The sequence below is a fragment of the Schistocerca nitens genome, chromosome 7, assembly GCF_023898315.1.
Source record: "Schistocerca nitens isolate TAMUIC-IGC-003100 chromosome 7, iqSchNite1.1, whole genome shotgun sequence".
Taxonomy (NCBI): Eukaryota; Metazoa; Arthropoda; class Insecta; order Orthoptera; family Acrididae; genus Schistocerca; species Schistocerca nitens.
Window position 1 is genome coordinate 544,059,209 of NC_064620.1, and position 24,785 is coordinate 544,083,993.

At 41.7% G+C, this 24,785-nt stretch overlaps 1 protein-coding gene across 1 annotated transcript in view; it reads right to left on the reverse strand.

Annotated features, from left to right (window-relative positions):
- Positions 1 to 17,808, reverse strand: part of LOC126195260 (dachshund homolog 2) — a 1,077,114-nt gene extending 1,059,306 nt beyond the window's left edge. The window contains exons 1-2 of the mRNA XM_049933786.1: positions 16,907 to 17,808; positions 16,119 to 16,741 (exon numbers count right to left, since the gene is read on the reverse strand). Of these exons, the coding sequence (XP_049789743.1) occupies positions 16,119 to 16,741; positions 16,907 to 17,041 (758 nt within the window). The 5' untranslated portion in view covers positions 17,042 to 17,808. The remainder of the gene's footprint in view (positions 1 to 16,118; positions 16,742 to 16,906) is intronic.
- Positions 17,809 to 24,785: the final 6,977 nt, after the last annotated feature.

A 24,785-nucleotide genomic window follows, 5' to 3' on the forward strand; every position in this document is an offset into this window, starting at 1 on the left:
AAACAAAATGTCATAGCTGTTTAATTTAACAGTCGGATAAATGACATCAAATATGTTTCTGTTCTGTGATTTGTTACAAATGTTAGTACTCAGTTCGGATACTCTCAATCGGATACCAGCCAAATCTTGTAGAAATTACAGATTACGCAGAGTTCAAACAGAACACATTCCTTAGTTTTGTCTGTGTAACCCAATGACGCAGGAGAAATATAGTATTCTCAGAGTATACGTCAGAAATCAAAACATTGTATTGTATCAGAAAACTAATTCTGCTCATTTTAACTTTGATTTACTAAAGTGTAAAAATATTTATATACGAATAGTTCAACATTCGGGGAGAGGAAACAATGCATTGTATTTTAGACGCTACAGAACTTTGAAACATGGTTTCCGCACGGTTGATTTGCTGATTCCGCTGGTTGAATTTTAGTTTCACAGCAAATTTTCCTATACATGGCTAGAATGACAGCTTTTAATTGCAAACATAAAATAAGAATGTAATAACTGAAGAGGTACATCAGGCCCACGTAGGAAACGTTTCTGTAAAGGTTTCTTTTGGGAGAACACTTTAGAAAAATAACTATTGAGTTGTCATTGTAAAGTATATTCTATCACTGTCAACGAATGTTAACTGCATCAGTTAAAACATTGTGGCAATAATATCAGCACTAAACATTTCAACAGTGCGAGAGAGAACTTTTTTCCGGTCAATGCATATGAAGAAAAGAGTCATGCAGATTTAATTAGTAAACTACTGTGAATGTAACAGCAATGTTTCGTTCGGTTCTCCACAGCTCCCAGATTGGTCACGCATCTTACACACGTTTTATTTACAAGCTGGAGAAAATGAAATTGCGTAGAAGTTTGTTAAGCCCACACTGGTTTACGGAATTGGCTTCAAGACAAACTGTAAATTTTTGCTGCTGTCACTGTACACAGCTGTTGAGTTTACATTTATCGTAAGATAATTTGTATGAGAAGAATATTATTTTACTCTTGGTTCACAAACAAAGGATATTGGAGACGTTTGAAAGGTATACAAATTATCGGCGCAGAACTTTCTTCACTTACTGATGCCTTCTACGATGCAGTTCGACCCATCTACAATCCAGAAACTGATGCTTATCATCACTTTAAATATTCAGCAACAGATCTTAGAAATACTTTTGAAAGGTGACCATATGCCTCTTCCGAAAGAAATGTTAGAATGCAAATAAATGATCTACGACTGCTATTTTTAATACCACGCACCAGTTCGGCCTACAGGCGTTAGCTCTGTAGTCGAAACCGCCTGATAGCTCTCGAAAAGTTTATCTCACACCTTTTTCAACTTCTGCAGCTGATGTAGGCCCTTCTGCGAGGGGGATGTTTAAGAGAGTCGACGAGCAGTAGGAATGTCGAATCTGACTCAGAGTCGTAAACACGTTTCCTGTTCCGGGAAATTCGGCGGGAGTGGCCGTAACCGCGACTCGCTTGTGGGCGTACAAATGTGGAGAATGCCCGCGCGACCGCGGTGGGGGACACACGACGTTTTAAGCGTCCCCTCTACCTGCAGATCTGCGCCACTTACAGGGCGTATATCACCGCTCACGCGACACGGGACATAGACTTATCAGGCACGACAACCGCCGCGACACACAGCTGCCGCCGGCAATAACAATAATAAAACAAAAGAACACAGTAAATTTGTTTCCTCAGAGAGTGTACCCACCGACGTAAAAGAATACTCCTTTGGATTTACGTCACTCATTACCATACGAAACGCTTTAGTAAACGCGCCTGTTGTCTAGGACACACGATAGCAGCCAGCAAGGAAAAAACAGTAATACGCGATGTTTCAGGACACAGTAGGCTTGAACGCCCAGTGTGAGTTAAATACTCCATCTACGTCAACATCATGAGGGACGTCCGCTGCTCGTGGTCGTGCGGTAGCGTTCTCGCTTCCCACGCCCGGGTTCCCGGGTTCGATTCCCGGCGGGGTCAGGGATTTTCTCTGCCTCGTGATGACTGGGTGTTGTGTGCTGTCCCTAGGTTAGCTAGGTTTAAGTAGTTCTAAGTTCTAGGGGACTGATGACCATAGATGTTAAGTCCCATAGTGCTCAGAGCCATCATGAGGGACAAGGAAATAATTCAGCTGAATAGGTCACGCAAGTAATAATGGCGCTCTGCTTGTCAAAGGACTCAATGTAGCAAGCGTAGAAGAGGTCATTTTGGGGAATTCCCGGAAACTCTGAACAGCAGATACTGCAAGCAAAAGCGCGTACATATTTCGTAAACAAACGCCGTGAAATTTTTTTCTCGCTGCGAGCTGCAACTGCTGCAATGTGCAATGGTAGACTGCTGAGACAGTTGTCGCCTTTAAAACTTTTAGTAGGTATCTGAGCGCATCCAGATGTCATACAGATCAACATCTCGCCCACTGCTACAAAGTGGTCTTCTTCAGGGTATTGTATTTTACTAGTGGGCCAGTGCAACATGCAGGTCTTACACAGTGTAATTTGCTGTGTCTGATTGTCAGTAGCGACTCTGAACTCGATTTTTGATTGGATGGCAGGAGAGGGAAGATACACAAGGTCTGAATGTGGCGCCGGTGCAGTAGTAAATCTGCCACCCTGACGGTAGCCACATGGAAACTATAGCCGATACGTTGGGCTGTGCTACAACATACCCGGAAATGTTTTGTTAAAAACTGCTTGGCTGTCTATGGGATCAGCAAGCCTTATAGGATGACTTACTAATACATTAACTAATTTGAAGCACTGCAGTAAATTTTTACAGTTTTGATCATACACTGGCGACTTAACTATCCTTTCGGAATGTTATCTGTAATTCTTTTGATATCGGCTTGTCATTCATTTACAATAATAGAGTTGTCTAGTTTTGTTTCTCATTCTACATGTTTCGATTTTTATCCATTGTCACAGATTTAAACTTAATGGAAAATCGAAGAACTTTGTCAACCAATAAACTTAAACTCAGCGCACGATTTGTCACTCGCTGCAAATTTTGTTCGTTTGACTCTTCGCCTCATCAACAGACTGTGTAGAAATTCCTGATGAAGCAATGTTCCCCATCTTGTAGCGAATGGATTAACTTATGGCAATATCAGTAGCCTGTTCTGTGGTAAACGTACGTCGGCAAAACTTGTGAAACAGCTCTTTGGGACACCAATCCTGCTAAGCTCTACAGGGAGGTGATTTGTAAAATTTACATCGCCTGTGGAATGTGATCTAATGTCGGTAGACTAACGACTGAAATTAGACTCCACAACGAAAAACACTATCGAAATTTGACGGCTTGTACCCACTGAAAAGATTCCCAATTGTCCTAACCTCCAACATGTAGTAACGAATAAGAGAGGAATGAGATCGAGACAGATATAGGGTCACTCATTACTAATAATGGTGAACGTATGAGATGTTTTGGGAGGTATGCATGTAGATAATAGCGTTATGGAATAGACGAAAGATAACTATAGTATTTGAATTCAAATCATTACATTATTAAATTAGAGGTAATCAATAAAAGAGTGAATTTCGCTATGGTATATATTCACCCCATTCTCGAGACCTGTATACTATCGACGAAAAATTTCTGACAAGAAATCATCTTTAATATTTATAGCTGGTGAATTTATGTTTATAATTGTTTCGTCAGTCATTGTAGCTGAGATCCAGAATGAAGCTCGATAAGTGTCCCCTTTGGTACTAAAAGTTTTCCTTCTGTGTCATTCAACGCTTTTCTTCAAAAAGTCGTAAAACTGTATGACTTAACTTTTCAAAGATAACAATATTTTCCGGACTTTTTTCCTTGTTGAGCTACGTTCCCTAAAACTACGGAATAACAAGGTCTATGATAATTGTGGGAGCTTCAGAAACCTACACTCGAAAAATTAATGCGTAATTTTGTACAACATTTTAACTACACATTTATGTTGTATTGCGCAAAAGCGTGACAAAAATATTTAGTGAAGAATTTTAGGTATACGAACAGAATTACTGTCTTGTCCTCGTAAGACAAATCCAGATTGGCCAGAATCAGATAATCCGTTTTAGACGATTGGTTGCGACGAAGTAGTATTTCTCAAATAGCTAATTTGTTTTCTTGTTTTCACAATAAATATCATTGTCATATCTGTAGTAAGGATACGGAAAACATGTCGAATCAGACAACATACATCTTCGTCAACTTCTAACAGGAGAAAAGACGAATACAATCCAGGAGAAAATGAGCTGTTGGCCAAGTTTCGGAGGTTCAGTTTGAAGGAATGCGATGTGAACCATTTTTGAATCGTGAAGAAAATGGAGGGAATTACCTGTTATGAGTGAGAAAACTGTTAGTTTTTACAGCCGATTATTTTAAAACCAGTAAATAATTTACGAGGTGATAAATTAACGCAAGGATGGGAACTAAACGAAACTGTAATATGTTGACAATTCTATTTGAAAATAACTTCCCAACTGTAAAGTGGGAGGTGAATGATTTTTACAGATAAACATGTGTATGAGTTTCGTATTGTTGAAATCCACACTCCGGAAACATTCTTTACGTTAGATGTTTGTGTGAAGGAAATTGGAACAGAATTTGTTATGTTTCAGTTGATAATGCATTTAAAACAATTACAGAATTTTCTTGAAATTGTGAGCTTCTTACTTGAAAATAATCTTCTTTCATGTATCTGAATCCTTTCTTTGAGATTTCTGCGTACCAACAAAACTCCCGAGTGTAGTCATGTTTAACGCTACCTTCAGACGAGAGGAATGAAAGGTACGACAGCAGAAAAAAATTTGATCACAATTACTGGGGCGGCCACCTTGAGTAACGTAATTTTATTCCCAGTTTCTCCGTATTTGCTAACAGCAGTATTTTGCAAAAGGGAGATGCAACCTAGGAAATAGTAGTCATGTCTGAAAGTGAGTTCCTTGAAGGGACAAGTATACCTTCATTAAATTTCAGGAGATTTAGTGAAAACGAGCAGATTATTTAAATGTCTGAATAACGTGCTAGTAAGCCACTTAAACGAAGTTATTAAAAATAGAAACGCGATAAACGATGACTGCGCGGTGATGTGAAGATAAGCTTTTCTAGATACGGCACAAAAGAACTCAATGTGAAAAGGATGCTAAAGCAAAAGAACATTGAATAGTACCAATACAGAGAACGAATAAATCGTTAAAGGGAATCCTAAGAGACCGAGCTTTTATCTCATGCGCCCAGACGCATCTTCGAGCCAATACCTTTGCGTCGTCAGGAAACAGCGGAATCATTTCGGTATAAGATACAAATGGAACTGTCCTCAGGAAGCCACACCGAGTCTCATATCAGAATTTTTGTTTACCAGATATTTTGACTTGAGGTCAATGCGATCAAGGAAACCCAGAATAAAATAAGTTTGAAAATGAAATGAAGTCCCATGCTTCTTTACAGAGCGTAGGGGAACGCTGCGGGAGACCCGCACCGCCTTACTAGGCAAGGTCCTAGTGCTCAATAATTGGTGGAACCGAAGTTGTCTTTGGCGATTATTGTCAACTATCAAGACTAAACTACAAGTATCTAGTGATGTTTATTTATAGGGTGTGTCGACTGACATTCGCGTTCGGGGATCGAAATGTAAATTTAAGTTCGTAAAATTTATTCAGTATCTACTCTTCAGTGAACTAACTGTTCCGACGCTATCTCTACTCTTCTCACCTTAAAACGTCGCGTAAAGACAACAGTTTGTCATAAATTAGATGCTTTTATTTTGTGGTCTTACATCAAGGATATGGACAGCTTTCGGTATTATGACACAACCTAATAAAGTAGTTCCGTTTCTACATAGACAGTCTGTCGTTACGCATCACAGTTTCACTTTCCTTAAGCTGAATTTCGCCTATAGATACATCCCTTCCGAGTGTTTGCGTGGATGAATCCCAACGATATCGGACGTGCTCTGGAAGCATGGCAGGCGCTACCTCTTCGACCACTATGAGTTTGCGGGGTATGTTTTCCGATTTTCTGCTTCTATAAAGGATGGCTTCATCACGCCTGTAGGGTCCTTTTACCCTTTGTAGATGATTGATACGGCAGATTGGGAACTGTAGACAATAAGAAACAGTTTTTGAGCGTTTAACTGATTTTTATACAGTGGAAAAAACTTTAACGCTTCGTTTGGAACACTGATAAAGGACCTACAAAGCTATGAAACCGGCCTGCTAACAAATTCTACAAAATCTGTAGCTGCTTGGTGGATTTACTTTCTCTAGAAAATAGATTATTTATAATGATTTATTTTGTGATGAACAGGTAATGATTGCTGAAAATGGGGAATCTTAAAACTACACTGGATACCTCCAGAGGAAAGTCTGCTAGGGAGACTACAGCGACGGTGTTTAGGGTCGATTCTGTTACCTGCAAAATATTGTCTGAACTTAAACAAAATGAAAAGTTAATCTATTCTGTGTCCTGGGATACACCTTATCGTTCCAAAAAGAGCTGGCACTGGAAACGAAATACGAATATTCAATTGTATTTTTAGGGCAATTTATGTAAATGATTAATGAAGAGACAATTTGTCAGAGTTTTAAAATATCGTGAATAGTTCCACTTTGGCTGAAGCGAGTGATGTGTGGGTTCAGACAGAGAATAGAAATAAGGTTTTTGAGAAGTACCGTAGCGTACACAAGAATGGACAAGAAAAGAAACATGAGGTATTGAGAAATCTATGGAAGCAGAGTAAAAGAGACTGTACACATGAGTATAGCAGAAATTGGTTACTCAGTTGTTAGACAGGTGCACACTTATATTCATGAAAAGATACGTATATGTCAGCCACAGGGACGAACAACATTGGAACCGTCACAGAAAGGATGAGAAACCCAACACTGTCAGTAAGAAACAGAGATAGTAACGTGGCATGCAGTATAATACGAGAAGAAAGAAAAACAAGGAGATGAAATCTGTAGAGACAACAGAAAATTTAAATGATGACTAACTGAAAACCCTCAGCTGCCGACAGGTGTTGTTGATATACCTCGATGTGGACAGTTGAAATGTGTGCCCCGACAGGGACTCGAACCCGGGACCTCCTGCTTACATGGCAGACGCTCTATGCATCTGTCCACCAGGTTCGAGTCCCGGTCGGGGCACACATTTTCAGCTGTCCACATCGAGGTATATCAACAACACCTGTCGGCAGCTGAGGGTTTTCAGTTAGTCATTATTTATTCCAGGGAAAGGCTGCACGGTTATCAACAGTATTCTGTTCTTTCGAGAAAAGTTACTGACTTCACATAAACAGAAAATTTATTGCAAGTGCAAGAGTGGAATCCTGATTTCTAGCTTATCCCCAGCAGTCGCCTTAACCATTACGCTGTACGAACACATCTCGAGGACTGCTTTAGTCTCATTGCTGGTTCCACCTACGATTTCACAGTGTAGATTCTGGATATTTGAAAGGTTTGAACTGGTGTCATCTGATGTCGCAGTGTCTTGATTGATTTCATCCTCAGCGATCCATTCGTTTCAAGAGGAGGGGTAGCGTATGAGGCATCCAGCATCGAATGGCTGGCGGTTCGCCGACGGAGGAACGTATAGTTGAGAATGCCGCGGGCCGCCCTGGAGAATTTCTCTGTGGGGAAAGCGCCCACGGCTGGGATTATGACGTGCTAACGGCCAGCGAACGGCTGCAATTGAATCGTCGTGGTCTCGGGTTGCACAAGGCTCGCAGATCTCGCCGATAGCAGCCGCTGCGTGCCGCCTGCCCTTTGGCGAACAATAAAACGGCGCAGCAGGAATGTCGCGTCTCGCGATAAGGCAAAAGGACACACCAGCCCGGGCCAGCCGCCATTGTCTCCAAATGTCAGCTGGCGCCGCGAGGTGCAGCGCTGTTTCTATTTACACTTCCACTCGGCTGGCCGCCGCCGCGGTCCAAGCATTTCGGGGACACCGCGGGAGGCGGCGTGCGAGTTTCCCGTCTGGGAACTGAGTCCGGTTAATCAGACGCACATCGTCAGCTATAGAGAATCACGCATGAAGCACGGGGACCAGGAGGTACCAATACGAATCGACGACCAACAACGGATTAGAACATGTGTAAGACAGGGATGCAGTCTTTCGCCTCTACTTGTAAGTATGCTGTTCAGGTTTTTATGTTGGTAACGCCACGCAGCGCTCTATATGAAAATCACTGACTGTGCTGTGTGCAGTCTGTGGCTGGTTGGCATTGTTGGAATAGTCGCTGTTGTAGTGTTGCGCAGTTGGAGGTGAGCCGCTAGCAGTGGTGGATGTGGGGAGAGAAATGGCAGAATTTTGAAAGCGGACGATCTGGACGTGTGTCCATCAGAGAGAGTATATTTGTAATATTGGATATCATGAACTGATATATATATATATATATATATATATATATATATATATATATATATATATATATATATATATATATATGATGACTTTGGAACATTATTAAGGTAAATACATTGTTTGTTGTCTATCAAAATCTTTCATTTGCTGACTATGCCTATCAGTAGTTAGTGCCTTCACTAGTTAGAGTCTTTTGTTTAGCTGGCAGTATTGGCGCTCGGTGTATTGCAGTAGTTCGAGTAACGAAGATTTTTGGTGAGGTAAGTGATTCATGAAAGGTATAGGTTATTGTTAGTCAGGGCCATTCTTTTGTAGGGATTTTTGAAAGTCAGATTGCGTTGCGCTAAAAATATTGTGTCAGTTTAAGCACAGTCATTTATAACGTTTCTAAGGGGACGTTTCATACTGTTCAGTCTATACATCTAAAGAAAAGTGATTGAAATAAGACATGTTCAGGAGTGGAATTAAAATTCAGATTTAAAAGATATCAATGATAAGATTCGCTAATGACACTCGTATTCTCAAAGAAATTGATGAAGAGCTGCCGGACCTGCTGAATGTAATGGACAGTCTGCAGAAGACATACTGAAAGTAAAACGAAGAAAGACGAAAATAATGAGGAGTAACATGAATGAGTTCAGCGATAAAGTTGCCAACAAAATTGCTGCCAGCGAAGTAGATGAAGTGAAGAAGTTCTACTAACCTGGAAGTAAAAGAACACATGATCGATGAAGCAAGGTGGATATAGAAAGGAAGCTAGCAAACGCAAGGCGGACGTTCGTGGCTTAAAAAAAACGAGTTACTAATATCAAACACAAGCTTTAATTTGAGGAAGAAATTTTTGTAAATGTCCGTTTGGGACACAGCATTGTATAGTTGGCTGTGGGGAAACCAGAAGAGAAGAGAAGCGAAGAGTTTGAGATGTGGTGCTATAGACGAACGTTGAAAATTCCGTTGACTGATGAGGTATGACGAGGTTCTGCGCGGAATCGGCGAAGGAAGGAGCACATGGAAAACTTTGACAAGAAAGACGGGACAGTATGGATATGTGTTAAGACAGGAGGGAACAACTTCCATGATACTATAGGGAGCTGTGGAAGCTATAAACTGTAGGGGAAGACGGAGATTGCAATTCGTCCAAAAAATTATTGAGAACGTAGTATACAATTGCTACTCTGAGATGATGAGGTTCGCAGAAGGCAGCAATCCGTGTCGGGCCGCATCAAACCAACTAAAAACAAAAAAGTTGTCAGCTGAGATTAGCTGAAGAACAATTACTTCCTTAGCGCAACAAAGCGGTTTTTGGCTACGAGCGCACCGCGCCGTGTTCCACCTGCACTGCCGAAGGAAGGCAATGGAGGTATTTCGTGTACTCACGGCTAATTTCAAATTAAGCTTCAGGTACATTCGAGATTATTATTTTCATGAAACAACAAAACACCACAACAGAGAAAGCCGACTTAATAGAGAAGGCAGGCTTCATTAGGCATACAGCATTTTAAGAAGTTACAAAGTGCACCAGCTCTCTTTCAGATGTGTAATTCGCTTGGTCTGTCTGTAGCGTTAGATCATTACGTAGCTGACGGTGGGCAGATACACTATTTGTTTTCACGCATCCATCAGTGTAGTCGATTTCTGCGCAGTATTATAAGCAGTGACGACAGACTTCTGTACAGGGTGCTGTTATTGCAGCTAATAAAAATTATCTAATTTCAGTGCAGTAATTGACGAAGGTAACTTGTCCTCTAAAATATGTAACGCAATCTTGGCTCAATAAATTTAAATACACCGATTCGAAAAAAGCACTCCACATACATAGTGTTACTGAGAGTGAACGAATTAATAACTTGCTATTTTTCTTGTTGCTCTTGGAAAAAGTTTTGAGCTTTTAAATCATTAATGCAATTATGAAACAATTTATCTCCGCTAATAATTGGTCGAAATCTGTTAAAAATGCAAAATGCAATGTTCAGTGGTCCAGAGTTCACTTCCATATTATATTGTACTGCACTACACATTTAATACAAAGTAACATGTTCTCAGAGCACCACCTTCTATTTCTTTACTATTAACTTCTTTGTATTTTGCACTCTTGAAGATTTGGAGGTGCTTGTGGAGCAATGGACGCACGGCACTAATTACAAGCCACGAAAATTAAAAATAAATTACTAAAATTTCAAATAAGAATTTTGCCTGAAGGAACGTATTTTTATGTTAAAGTACAGAGCGTGAGTGATGGTTTATTTATAACATTTTCGGGGTGACTTGCAGAGTATACGTAACATCGCTGAAGTTATTCCTCCATAAAGGACAACAATGACAGACAGAATAGTGTTTTATTAAAACAGGTGTCTAAAAGAGACTTGTACATGTCAACTCCTAAATTTTATTGATATGATGTATGTCATCACACCAAGCTACAACAACACACGAAACGTCCGATGAAGGAACAGTGTGCATACTGCAATTATGTAATTTCAATATTGTACTGCAATATGTAGCAAGTACGATACAATTAAAAATAAATACATTAACCAGATATCGATGACACTTCTTGTAACGTTATATTAACGAAAAAAAAGAAAAAAACTGTAATTCGTCGAAATATTACGGAATTAAAAATAGCTCAGAATTATTAATGATCACGTTTGAGAATTTTCTCTTAGATAGGAATGTTGGGTCCTAATCCAAAACATTATCCAAGCTTGGTATACAAATCACAGAGTATTACGTTCGAAGAACTGCTGAATTTTAAAACAAAGCCACTACATTGACAGCAAGGTGGTGTTACGAATGTCGAGACTGTTGCTGCAATAAGTCCAACACCTGTCTTTCCATAATTTGGCTCCACTGGTGCTGACTATCAACGGGCTTGGAAGAAAAAACAATGTAGCAGTAATATTTCAGAAAACATAATAGTTGGTCAATAACGAGAAGGGAGGAAGGTTCTGCACGCAGCGTTCACATTGCACATTAGAAACGGGCGCAGGAAACTTGGGCTACAGATAATTACAGTGAGGTTTGGAATCTGGCGTATAGCACCATTAGAAACCGTGAAATACTGGAATCTTAACAGAACCCGCAGAGTTATGTGTGGCGCTGGAATTTACGCTTAATATCCTGCAATAATATTTGGCGTCAAGCAGAGCAATCTTTGTTTCAAAAAGATAAGTGAAGGACAACAAAACTGAGGAGACGTAGACACTACTTAAAAACCAAGTCATAATTGTAGTATAGTGTTAAAAGTATGTATTAGATACGGACCCTCTTCATGTTTCATTAGTGTAGGAACAAATACACAGTACCATATGCAAGTTTATGTAGGTACTTACAAAATATTTACAGACCATAAACTAATACTGAACAGGTGAAACAAAATTATTTATAAATTTAATCAACATACATCAATTTGAAACTGATCACAATAATATAGAGGGCTGAAAATCTAGAACACAACGTAGTTTTTGACATGAATTGAAACGAAAAAATAAATTATTTATAATCACTTCTGCAACAGAGCAGACAAAATAAAATTGAGAGAAGATGCAGAGGACGAACATTAATATGCGCGGTGAAAGATGTCAAATTAAGCGCTCAGATTTCATTCTTCAAGAACAAAACTGTGTAGTTAAGTTAATGCGACATGACTCGTTCCTTTACAAACAAACAGAAATGCTACATAACGAAGTATAGGGAAGAACTGGGCGTTCGACTTTGCGGAATTTGCGAAGATTTTAACCACAATCTGATTCAACTCCTTGAGCAATTTTGTCATCTTCTAGAAGACACTCCATTTCCCAAAGTGATGCAACAACCATTCTGTGGATAGGGGAAGAATTTTAGGTTTCCTTGGCAGTTTTAAATGTTGGTAAAAAAAAATTCAGTCGAATTTTTTCGCTGTACTGAACTTGTCTCTCTGTCCCAGATAAGTGCATTGAACCTTACAAGCAGAACGTAAGTAATATTGTAAAAGCATGCCTCTTTTAGTTTCACGGAAATGTAGAATACTAGACGCTATAGTGTATATTTGATTACTTTCAATTTGTCAAGAATGATTGAACAAACAAAGGAAAATACGACACTGTTGTCAAATTATTTTTGCCATTCAGGTAATGCATGTAAACTCTCACATGGTTTTGATATTTGTTTATAACTGCAATAACATTCCTGAAACAATAAGGAAAGAGGCAAATTAACCATCGGGCACGAAATTCACGACTGCCACGTATTTAATTCAAATAACGTCTTTTTAACTAACAATGATGAGACGAACAGCACAAAATATTACATCATAATTTCTCCAGGATTGTAGCAAATGAAATGTAATATTTCGACAGCAAAAATGAATGTAAAAAAAAGATAAATGGTATACAGAGTTGTTATGAACGGTGATGAATCGGCCTGTTTGGATATCTGTCGATGCAAGAAACTATCAACTGCGTGATCAAATCAAACTGACAGTGTGTGGAAAACGTTCTACTAAACGGATATGATTTTTCTGCCAACCATATTCTGTTTTCCTTCCACTCTAAAGTTCCACAGTTTGAAATATACGGTATTTTGACATAGACATCAATATTTTGAAATTTTCTCCATGAACTTGGACACAATCGTTTCGGAGTGAATTCAGTGGCTACGACAAAAAAATAAATAAATAAGAAAGTTGCGGGGAGTGCGTAAGGTACCTCCACTGACAGGCTTACCTAACATCTTGCTCACAAACAGACAAATGGTTTAATTTCTATTAGCAGCTTTTACAGTTTCACTCTGCACAGGCTATTGCGTAACCTTTCATCAGAAACTAAACGATGATTCGATACGAGAATCTCAGAAAAATTCTTTTGAACCCTATTTTTGGTCATGAATTTGTAGAGCAGTTCTTGTCATTCAATTGTTTTCTTTCACTCGACACGTATCATAGGCTATATATGTACGAAGCAGATTCATACGATATTCACTTTGTAATCAATAGAATTTTGCACTTGAAAACATTAGAAAACTGACAAAAAACCTACAGAATTCTAGATTTTCCAAATAATGGAAACAACGCGTTTACTTGCTTGCTGCTTACAGTTCGTTCTTTCGTATTGTTGGAATTTACGACGCATCGCTAAAAGCCTAAGTACAAAATCAAAAGTCGTCACACGTAACATCTATTTGCATCCTTGCTAAACGGATCAATGTAAACGGATGAAATGAAGAAAAGTTTAAGACTGTTTCAATACACTTAGGAACTCACATTGGATAAAAGAAGTACACTAATTTATAGATTACTTGAGTTTCTCATAGAACAGCTATCACAACCAGGTTACGACGAAGTACATAACGTATGAGTTGCCATCACAATCAGGTCACGATGAAGTACACAACGAATGAATGCACACGAGAAAAATCCTGAAGGACTATCAAAGCAGGTTGCTGAGAGCCACTGAATAATTTTCGTGATGTGCACTACGGCTCAGTGGACTCTATAAAAATCCAATACGTACTGTTAGTCCACTGGGTGGAAAAACAGAAATGTGCGGAGGTACAGCAATATTTTACGGAATTCTAATTCGGAAGCAAAAATTTCAGATCAAACAAACACAATTATTGCTTAGTGTATACTTCACATATTGCCACAGCGTCGGTACCTCTACGGAAGCACACGGAACACCGAATGTTCTGAAACTCGGAGGAGGTGTTCATGTAACGTGTGTGGGAGGCTTAGCACCTGTTGTGACTGCCTGTGTAGAAAGATGAGCAAGCACGTATAATATCAGCAAAAACTACAATTTAAAGAAGCGGTTTTTAGCTAAATGCATTGTTGAGGGCTCATTCAGAAACGAGAGCGACATGTGGAGGTTTTCCAGTGATTATAGTATTTAATAAACGCCACAAGTGGTTGGTGAAGTAAAAAGACTTGTCAAAGAAATTGAAATAGTAAAATTCATGTGCGTGAAAGCCAAGCAATTAAATAAACAAAACACTGAACTCGCACTCTCCTTTTTAATCTCATTTACTTACACAATGTATTTAGATACCTTTGTTCCAGAATTTGCACACTATTTTAGCAGCTTCGACTCACGGCATAGCACCCTGACGAAAGCGAAACTAGAATTGCATATTTTGGAGAAGGTGGTGGAGAATGATTGTAGTAAGAAAACTCCAGCTATATGCAATCAACTACGAGTTATCACTAAGTTGATAATAAATATCTGTCGTTTCTTTGATTCTGTGTCATATAGGAAGCAAACAGGATAATGAGTGCGTGTATCATCAGACGGTGTCGTCCAGGTTCGGTAACCATATGTGTGTAGGAAACACTGTTTGCTGGGTGTGAGTGAGTTACTAATAAATGCAAAAAAATTTATTAACACTCGAAGGAACGTTTCATTCACAATTTACTCAATACGACGCGTTTCTAGGATAAATCTCTATCACCAGGCAATATCAATTCAAGAAGTACTTCTCTGTAAAGCTAAGAAAATATATATTTTTCGCGGGGTGTGGAGCTGAATAAACTGAAGAAAAATCGCGGCTGCAGGGATATGCCAAGTGTTAATAACTTTATATACTTAGTAAAGCCACACATTCTCTACATACGGAGAGATCTTGAAAGACAGTATGTTGACTGTGGAGGCGGAATAAAAGGATTATTTATTGAAAACAAAAATAATATTATCAACACTACATGTACTCTCCCAATTACATGTGCTTCAGAATATCAGTATTTACGACGCGCTGTACGAACCACTTTCAGTTCAATAGGTGATATACGCGCAAAAATTACATGTAACTTACATAGTAAAAAGTACATGTGATTCATAAGTTTAAGTCACCCAATGAAGGCATTGTGATTACTGAAATGTGTCGTAGCTACTAATGTAATGAAGAAATAGTTGGGACCGATGACCATCGCAGTCTGGTCCCTTTAATCCCACAAACCAACCAAGAAATAGTTACTAAGTGGCTATGCTACGTGTTGACAAGATTGTAATAGTGCAGTTAGGGACCTCTTGTCTGTTAATTCGTAATAGGCCTATACATATAAGAGGGACCGTACTTGGCAAGAGGTAGAGACTGACGTTTCGTCACGAATTCGTTTACTACCATCGCGAGAACGTCAAACGTGGCGTTGTGTTTCACGCATTTGCCTATTGTTGAACATACGGGAAAGCATGTTTTCAGAAGATATAAGGAATATACAACGTCCTTCTGTATACATGACACAAAAAAGGCATAAGATTCACAATTTTTATCAGAATGCATCTGTGAATTGTTGACAAAATTGTAATGGAAATAAAGGACTGATCATCTAAGGCCTGAAATGAATTTTGACAGGAAATGAAACAATATATACATTTCTAATCATTTCTCGAACAGCGCAGAATTCAAAAACTGAGAGAAGATGCAGGGGACGTAATGTTATAACGATGGTGGAAAAATGTCGCGTTAAACGCTCAAACGTCGTCCTCGAAAAAAAAAGAAGATTGTAGAGAAGTACAAATGACGTGTTTCGGTTCTTTATAAACACATGAGAGTGTGGAGGAGATGGCAATGGTGCACGATGTAAAGTACGCAACACTCCCACCCCCAACCTCCCGCAGAGTGCAAAACTAGATGAAGAAAATTGAGAAAGTGACTGGGAGGGTCTGTATACTGAACAGGTGGTTTCGTTGGTTTAGAGTGATCACAGGCAACACTATCTGGACGAGCACGTGGTTAGCAGGAAGGTCGCCGACGCCGTGGCAACAGTGAGGCGAGGTGGGCGTCGAGGGGGCGGTGGCACGTACCTGGCGGTGGTGCAGTCGCGGTACAGCACGTCGAAGTCCTTGCAGGAGAGCAGCTTGCAGCGGTTGACGCCCGGCTGGATGGCGCCGAGGCCTCGCAGGATGCGCACCTGCTCCACGTTGCAGACGAGCGGCACGATGTCGAGGCGCTTCAGCTTGGTGTAGACGGTGTGCAGGCCGCCCACCAGGTGCTTGAGGAACAGCTCGAACGCCTGCGGCAGGCACAGCATGGTGTCGCCCGCGATGATGAAGGCGGCCACCTTCTGGCCGCGGTAGTCCACCAGCTTGCACTCGTTGGCCGTCGGGTCCGACGTCGAGATGGGCGGCGGCGAGTTGTAGGACCGCGGAGGGCCGCCGGCGCCGTGGTGGGCGGCGGCCATCAGGTCCAGCGGCGAGTGGTGCATCAGCCCGGCGCCGCCCAGGCTGTTGAGCAGCCCCAGGCTGGGCGGCGGCAGCGGCGGCATGCGGGACAGCGGGCCTCCGCCGCCCATCGCACTCGGCGTCGACACGGGCGGCGGGCTAAGCTGCTGGCCCGGCGTGGGCGGCGCCGCCCCCGGCGGGCTTCCGGGGTGCCGCACCATGCTCAGCGGGCTGTGCTGCTGCGGTGGCGGCGGGGGCGGTGGCTGCTGTTGTTGCTGCTGAGGCGGCGGCGGTCTGTCGCCGGCCGGGGGCGGCGGAGGCGGCACTGGGCCCGGCGACTGCTGCGGCGGCACCTGCGGCATGCCCGGCGGCGGCTGCGGTGGCAGAGGCGTGCCCGCCCCCGCGCCGCCGCCGCCGCCACCGCCGGGCACCGGGGGCGGCGTCAGCGGCGGCTTGATCACCACCGGCGGCGACGCCGAGGACGCGTTGCTGCTGTGCTCGCTGTTCGTCGACGACGAGTCCATCACCGAATCCATGCTCATGTTACAGGCCAGAGTCTGACTCATCCAAGAGGCGCCGTAGCTGTCCACTGTCCGCTCTCACATACACACGCGCGCCAGACACCTAAGCACCGAACATATCACTCGCGTCCCGCGCCGGCTGGTAGCGCCATGCCGCTGCTGTCAAGTCACACAACACACACAGTCGCACAGCCGCGGGCACCGAGTCGCTGCTGGCAGTCGTAGGGGCAAAAGCCACGCGGTCGCTGCTGGCGCAGTGAGTGTGGCGCGTGTGTGTCTGCCGGCCGCGGGTCGGCCCGGCCGCCGGGTGGGGGCAGCCTACACACGATTGGAGGGGAGCTGCGGCCCGCGTCGCGACCACTGTGCTTCTGCCCGGCTATTGTGCACGACTTCTGCTCCGACTCGTCGGCGAAATCACAGACAAAAACGACGCACCTCGCGCCTTCTTTTCGTCCAGACTGAACACCGGCCGTCGCGCGGACGACGGACGGAAAATAACATAAAAAAAGAAGGATGCGAGGAGAGCGCGCGGGCGAAAGCGCAACGCCTTCCCAGTCCTCCTCCTCGTCTCTGCCTCCTTCCCTCACTTCTTCTCCTCTCCTCTCCTCTCTCTCTCTTTCTCACACGGCAAGTCTCTCTCGCACAGCACAACGACACTCGTTCCTCTCTCCTCTCTCCCGCAGCTTCGGACGCCGCGGACGTCAATACCCCTGCGGCAACTGGCTCGCCTTCCTACAAAGAAGTACTATATTACGGCAGTCACAAAAGTAATAAATAAAAACGGCAGCCGCGCTGCTCGCGCGGCCCGCGGACCCGGTGGGGAAGGCGGCCGCAGTGGAGGGGGGATCCGTACTTTTCAGCCCAGGAAAGCGCAGCTGGCGTCGGAGTCGCCCCCCACCACACGCTCCCTCGCGGCCCCTCCCTTCACACTCAGCTGTCACTGGGAACCACCCGCCGGCGGCGCGCGGCCCAATGGCGTCCGCCCTACAGCCGCGCGGCGCGCGCTATTGGCCGACCTGCGCGGGCGCACCGCGAGCACATTGGCCCGCGACCGGGTTCCGCCCGACTTGGTTTTCAAGTTTTAACGGCGCCGGTGAACGCCCCCTTGGCGCAGTTTCCTTTTTCTTCTCCCCGTCTTCTCGTCCGGTGCCTGTTGGGCTGTATACCTTCGCCGTTTCCCCCTAGCGGCGGCGCTGTGAGGAATTCGCCGCGCGACGCCCACCTGATAGCGGAATATGTCACAGTGCGGGAATAACTTTCGATTACAGAAGCAGGCGCACAACAAACACGAGCACCTCTTTATTTCTATTCCCACCTTTTTTGCTTTCTACTTGTCCTTTTCACCCTGAGGAAAGTGTCTTAGTCCAATGCTTAATCTACTCAAACAAAACAGACAATCCGATCCGCAACACCGCTATCCGATTCCCGACGTCACAGTGCGTTATAATTGAATCCTTCCATTGTCTGTATTGTGAAACTAACCACCATATGCGATCCAGATATCGTCAGAGTCAGTACCACTATACAACTAATACGTCACTCACTGTCATTAGAACGCTATCGGATTTCTGCTACAAATATATCACAATTTTTATTAATAGTTCGTGAATGTGAAAGAAATTACATCCATCGTTGTCGTAGCCTACCGAACGTCCACTTTGAGAACTGCCGACTGGAGTACAGGTGGCAGCTCCGCGGAAAGCAGTAGATGCTCACGCGCGCCCTTGTCCCAGTCTCTACACCACGTGGGCGTCAGCTGTTCGGCAGAGATCCGGCCGCCACGGAGGCAGGGCGAGTAGTGGCGAGGGATCGGCCCACGCGACTCTTTCCCCCGCCAGCAGGGGTGAGCGCGCTGCGGGGGCGCCGTCCCTGACATCTGGCGGAGTGAGCGCCAACTAACTGCTGCTGGTGATCTTCGTGGCCGCTCTCGTCATTACAACTTTTTATTCGCACTTGTGTTTCTTCTTCTTATTTCAAACTGACATTTTTACGACTGAATTGGATACGTACAAGTGAGCGTAAAAAGCCATTCTTCAGTTGTAAATTGAGTTTTCGTCCCTATTTTACTCAGTGAAATCTTGATTTACAGAATTAAGAAACTACATACATACGTGAAATCGGACACTTCACAACTTTTTCTCTGTTGGATATTTTTCTAAATGTGGAGAAACAGCATCGTCTAATCACACACCAAGCTTCCTTTTCTTTTCTTTTAGGGAAACCTATTAATTTACGGAACTATGCAACTTCGTGCATGAACTCAGAAACACTAGAACTAGATTTATTACATTGAGCATTATCCCTCTGACGTTATTTAATTAAATTGTATGGATTTACTAATCGGGTGGAGAAACCTCTGTTCAATACCTCATTTACGTTACTATTAGGAGGGGACTTCAGTCCTTTTCAGTAAGAAAGAAACGTATTGTGAGTTAGCAATATATTATTGTTGTTGACTGTGTTCAGACGTTTTACTCTCGAGCTAGAATATGCAAAATAGGCGAGTGATGAAAAGTCTAACGTCTCATATTTCGTCTGTGAAACATTCTCGGAAACAGAGCTGTAATTTCAAATGCGTAACTACTTATCGAACTATTTAATTGATTTTATTTGGTTCACTAATAACGCAATATTTCTTCTCGGTGTAGATCAGAATCACGATAACTGATCAGCCCTTTTGCATCCAATTCAGTATTTATTCATGCTTACTCGGTGTAGTTCTTTGCATTTTTCTCGCCAAAATGCCACATTTTATTATTTTTATTTTTTGTTTGATCGGTGTTCTTGTACTAGACGCTTTACTTATTTATCCCACTTTCCCTTTTATTTTATACAGGCGTTTAATCTGTACATGTTTGTGTCTCAGACGTATTTCATAAAAGTTATTTCTGGTGTCGCTACCTTGATGTATCCTTAGAATCACAATATTCTCCTACAGATAACTGTCTGGTCGCAATTTAACTGTCCGTCCTATTCGGTGTTCTAAAGTTTTTCCTCTTGTTTCTATATTTTTCTATACGCATTTTTGTTGAACAGAATGATTTGGCTCTTCTGCGTTTATCGGATAATGTGATGTCGAATTTTATGCATCGATTTCATGCTGTAGAACATTTCAGCATAGTTAGACGCCTAGTTTCATCATTCTTGATATTTCCTTTTACTGTTACTCCCGGTAGCAATGTTACTTACTATTTTTAAGCTATTTTGCAGGTTCCTTCAAGCCACCTCAACCAAAGCTACTTGGTTGTGGGACGAATCAGTACTTGCATAATAATGAATTCTAACTAAAAACTCGAAGATACCAATGAGCTTCTGCAACAGGCACACACGAGTACTATATATAAATGACATAAAATCATCACACGAACCTTCTACCATTGTCTGTAGTCAGTATAACTGTCCGTCTTGATCGCGATCTTGACGGACAATTATATTCACATGTGAGCAGCACATTACAACGAACACCTCTAATTCGCAGTGGGAAGAGTGTGATGCAAAGACTCCTTTCAACATATGTCTGAAATTTTGGAATTTACCGCCGACATATTCCTTTCCTATTTATGTTCTATTGGGAACAACGCTTACAGAATAGTACTCACGTTTTTGTTCAAATGCTAATGTATTAAGCAAGCGACAACTGAGACTCTGCTTTGTGTTCTTGGAGTGAATATTACCGTTAACTTCAAGGAATAAACATTACTGACGACGAATCCGGTGAGACAGAATACGTTTTGGTATGGCGGTCTTAGAATTCCTTCTCATTTCAGTAACAGTCTACAAGACACTTGCGAACGGACAAATTCGTCAGTTAAATAAATTTTATGGTTGATGGCGCATTTTAATACGTTACCTAAGAGTACTTTTTGCTGCAAACACAATAATTGTCCTATGTCATGCACTAGGAAATTAGATTCCAAGTTAGAGAGCATTAAGTTTCTCGCTCTTAACTGAAATTAATAATTTTCAAACTAAAATATTCGCTTTAAGAGAACGATAGATGCGACCGCTGTCAGTTGTGCGCTAAACCTTCGTCTCGCATTCCCTCTTTGAAATATATTTATTCTCGAAAGTAAGAAACTATTTGAAATCATAACAACTTCACTCGTATTTTCTCAGTTTCATATTTAGAAGGTTTAGGTGAATCACTGGCTGTGCAATAAAACTTTTCTGAAACTAATGGCACCGTCTGAGAGACAGCTTCTAGACCACGAAGCGAGTTACTGTGTGTAAAGTAGGGTACACAGAAAACTTGTAAAAATCCACGATAACGGTACAGCGAAAGTCTCTACACTGGAGCGCCATCGTTCGTCTCTTCTGCTGTAATACTACTAATAATAAGAATTCAAGAATATATCCATCAAAAGATTATTAAGTATTATCCATGGGTAAATGAAGTTAAATGTCAAGTTTACACCAAGTTAATAGTACAGTTCCTTTTCATCGAGTCTATGTTATAAACTACAAATCTCATATCCAATCACATTTACTGCTATGCCAAAGGACTGATTCACACTGGCTTAACCGGAGTTTACGAAGTTTAACACTATTCGGCTAAAGAAACTTTTCAGTACTTTTTCGACATGATCTAATCACGGCTTTAGACACTAAGACACTATAAACTTATACCATGTACTTAATGAGAATAATATATTGTTATTTATATTTCTCGCTCTTGACATAATTAATTGTAATATAGACAGTAATTAACCGAGAAAAGAAGTCACGTTCAGTCACAATGTAATATTTCATTTCTGAAACATATTCACCTTACGTATCTACATCTACACCTGCATCTACATGATTACTCTACAATTCACAATTAAATGCCTAGCAGAGGGTTCAAGGAATCACCTTCAAGCTATGTGTCTGCCGTTCCGCTCTCAAACGGAGGGCGGGAGAAACGGTCACTTAAATATTTCAGTGCGGGATCTGATTTCTCTTATTTTATCATAATGAGTGTTTCTCCATATGTACGTGGGCGCCAATAGAATATTTTTCAACCGCAGGAGAAATCTGCTGATTGAAATTTCACGAGGAGATACTGCCGTAACGAAAAACGCCTTTTTTTTTAAAAAAAAAATGATTGCCACCACAGTTGCGGTGTCATATCTGTGGCCCTCTCTCCCCTTTTTCTGAGAAAATACAAAACGAGCTGCCCTTCTTTGAACATTTTCGTTATCCTCCGTCAGTCCCATCTGATGCGTGTCCCACACCGCACTGTAATAATCCTGAAGAGGGCGGACAAGCGTGGTATAAGCAAGCTCTAGTAGACCTATGGCACTTCTATGTGTTCTACCAATGAATCATAGCCTTTGGTTTGCTCTACCTACAACGTTATCTGTGTGACCTTTCCAATTTTAGTTATTTGTAACTGTAATCCCTAAGCACTTAGTTGAATTTACAGCCCTTAGATTTATGTGATTTATCAAAAATGGTTCAAATGGCTCTGAGCACTATGGGACTTAACTGCTGTGGTCATCACTCCCGTAGAACTTAGAACTACTTAAACCTAACTAACCTAAGGACATCACACACATCCATGCCCGAAGCAGGATTCGAACCTGCGACCGCAGCGGTCGCGCTGTTGTGATTTATCGTTGTACCGAAATTCTTTTAGCACTCATGTAGATAACTTCACACTTTTCGTTATTTAGAGTAAATTGCTGTAACTTCAAATATCTTGTTTGTAGACAGGAACTGTAATAAATGAATTTTTTCGTGTCGGGGTTTATTTTTTAGGTACATTCATGGACGTTAATTATTACATGTTACACGATTTATTTACAGCACATAGACCTACTCAGAACTTTTTCTGTTGTTGTGTAATATTGATTTCAGACTGCATACATTTAAAAGAAAGGTAAATACTACCTGCATTTTCAAAAGCTATGTAGATTTTGCAAGTTGCAGAGTGATAAGATAGTAGATACCCTCGTTTAAACATCGAGATAGATTTCCTCGTTTAAATATCGAGACGAGAAAAGCATTAGATCGACGGCTGGGTATACAATTTATACGGCGTAAGCCATTCGAACGCAAAGCTAGATCGTTCTTCTTGGCGTCTGAGAAATATATTGTCTGACATCGAACCTAAGGATTCTACTTACTGATCGAATGCTCCACTTTAGTCTAATCAGTCACGAAATTTTGCTGCAGTGTTCGAGTATTTATTTTAATCATTCTTTCGTTTGATTTTGATGTCTATTTTTAGCAAAGTCTGTCCAGCAGTTGCTCTAGATCACCAACAAAACTATTTGTCGGACATGAGATATTAATCTTCGTTCCATTCCCGAGCCCCGTGACTTCCGACAAACACTTGATCGAATTTGTTGCTTTCGTCTTCCAGTATTTTTACTTTTGCATTTCACTTTTCCAATTCCTATAATAAGGATTATTTCACAGCTAATTATTGTCTAACTCCACAAAATTTATATGAACCATCAAAGATATGTAGAAAAATTACGCCGAAACTTTGGCGTATAACTTCAGTGCAAGATGCAATGTTAACCAGATGCTTTAATGATGTTTCAAAATATGTGACATCGACATTGTTTCATACTTTGTGTTTTTTAGAAGCCACTGATTCAAGGTTTCCGCAACACACAGTGCATCAGCTGTTTCGAAACTCTACCTCCTCTTCTATTTCATTATTTAGTACTATTTCCGTTCTGGAGCATACATTACTCGCTTTTGTGCTTGTATATGGATACTTGTCAAAGAAATGTCATTTATCTGCAGCGGAAAATGGAAACGTATCGTGCTAGTGGCATTATTCTTCACATGATAGTGTCCTGCAGTACGCTCTACTGGTTTACACACATTGGTTTTTATAACTTTGCACCCACAGTCACAATTTAAACGTCCTAATCAAGACATTATACTACTAATTTGTGACTGGTATTTCGGAGATTTTCGCATCCAGCTAAAGAACGTGGCTCTAGAGTCACGTATGTCCACAGGAAACCATCGACCAATGATGTAAAATTTATGTGGACTCTTATTTTGAAACACGTCACATCGCATCCGGAACTGATTTTTGGTATTGCTCACAAATGTCACTAGAAGTGAACATGTTGGCTCCTACTTCTAGTGCCTATCCGTTTCAGATGTTGGTCAGCTTCATAACTATATTACTTTTGCTTATTCGAAAAATTTGCTCGCTCTTATGTGAAGTCTACGTCTTTGTGGTTCCGAGCAAAGATATTATTCTTCTTTCTAGTCCTCTTTTACCAGGTATCTGTCCCTGAGGAGTGTTCTGTAGCAGTTTATAACTGTTTCCATTCCTCGTAACATGGCTGAGATATCGTAGTTTTCGAATATTACTGTGTTTTAGACTTCTGTTTTTTCTTGTTTTTGTGGAGAATGTCGTTGTTAGTAATTCACCTGCACAGCCACATCTCAAATACCTCAAGTCGTTTGCCCGTCGTCACGGTCCACATCCATGTCTCAACTCCACAGAAAAGGGCTCTGAGCACTATGGGACTCAACTGCTGTGGTCATCAGTCCCCTAGAACTTAGAACTACTTAAACCTAACTAACCTAAGGACATCACACACATCCGTGCCCGAGGCAGGATTCGAACCTGCGACCGTAGCAGTCGCACGGTTCCGGACTGCGCGCCTAGAACCGCGAGACCACCGCGGCCGGCAACTCCACAGAAAAGGACGGGTAAATATGTAGCAATGTAGAAGTCTTAATTTTGTTTAGAGTGATAGGTGATGGTTCTTGAACACAATAATCATTTTACAAAATGCGGCTCTGGATTTCACAATACGGATTTTAGTTTAAT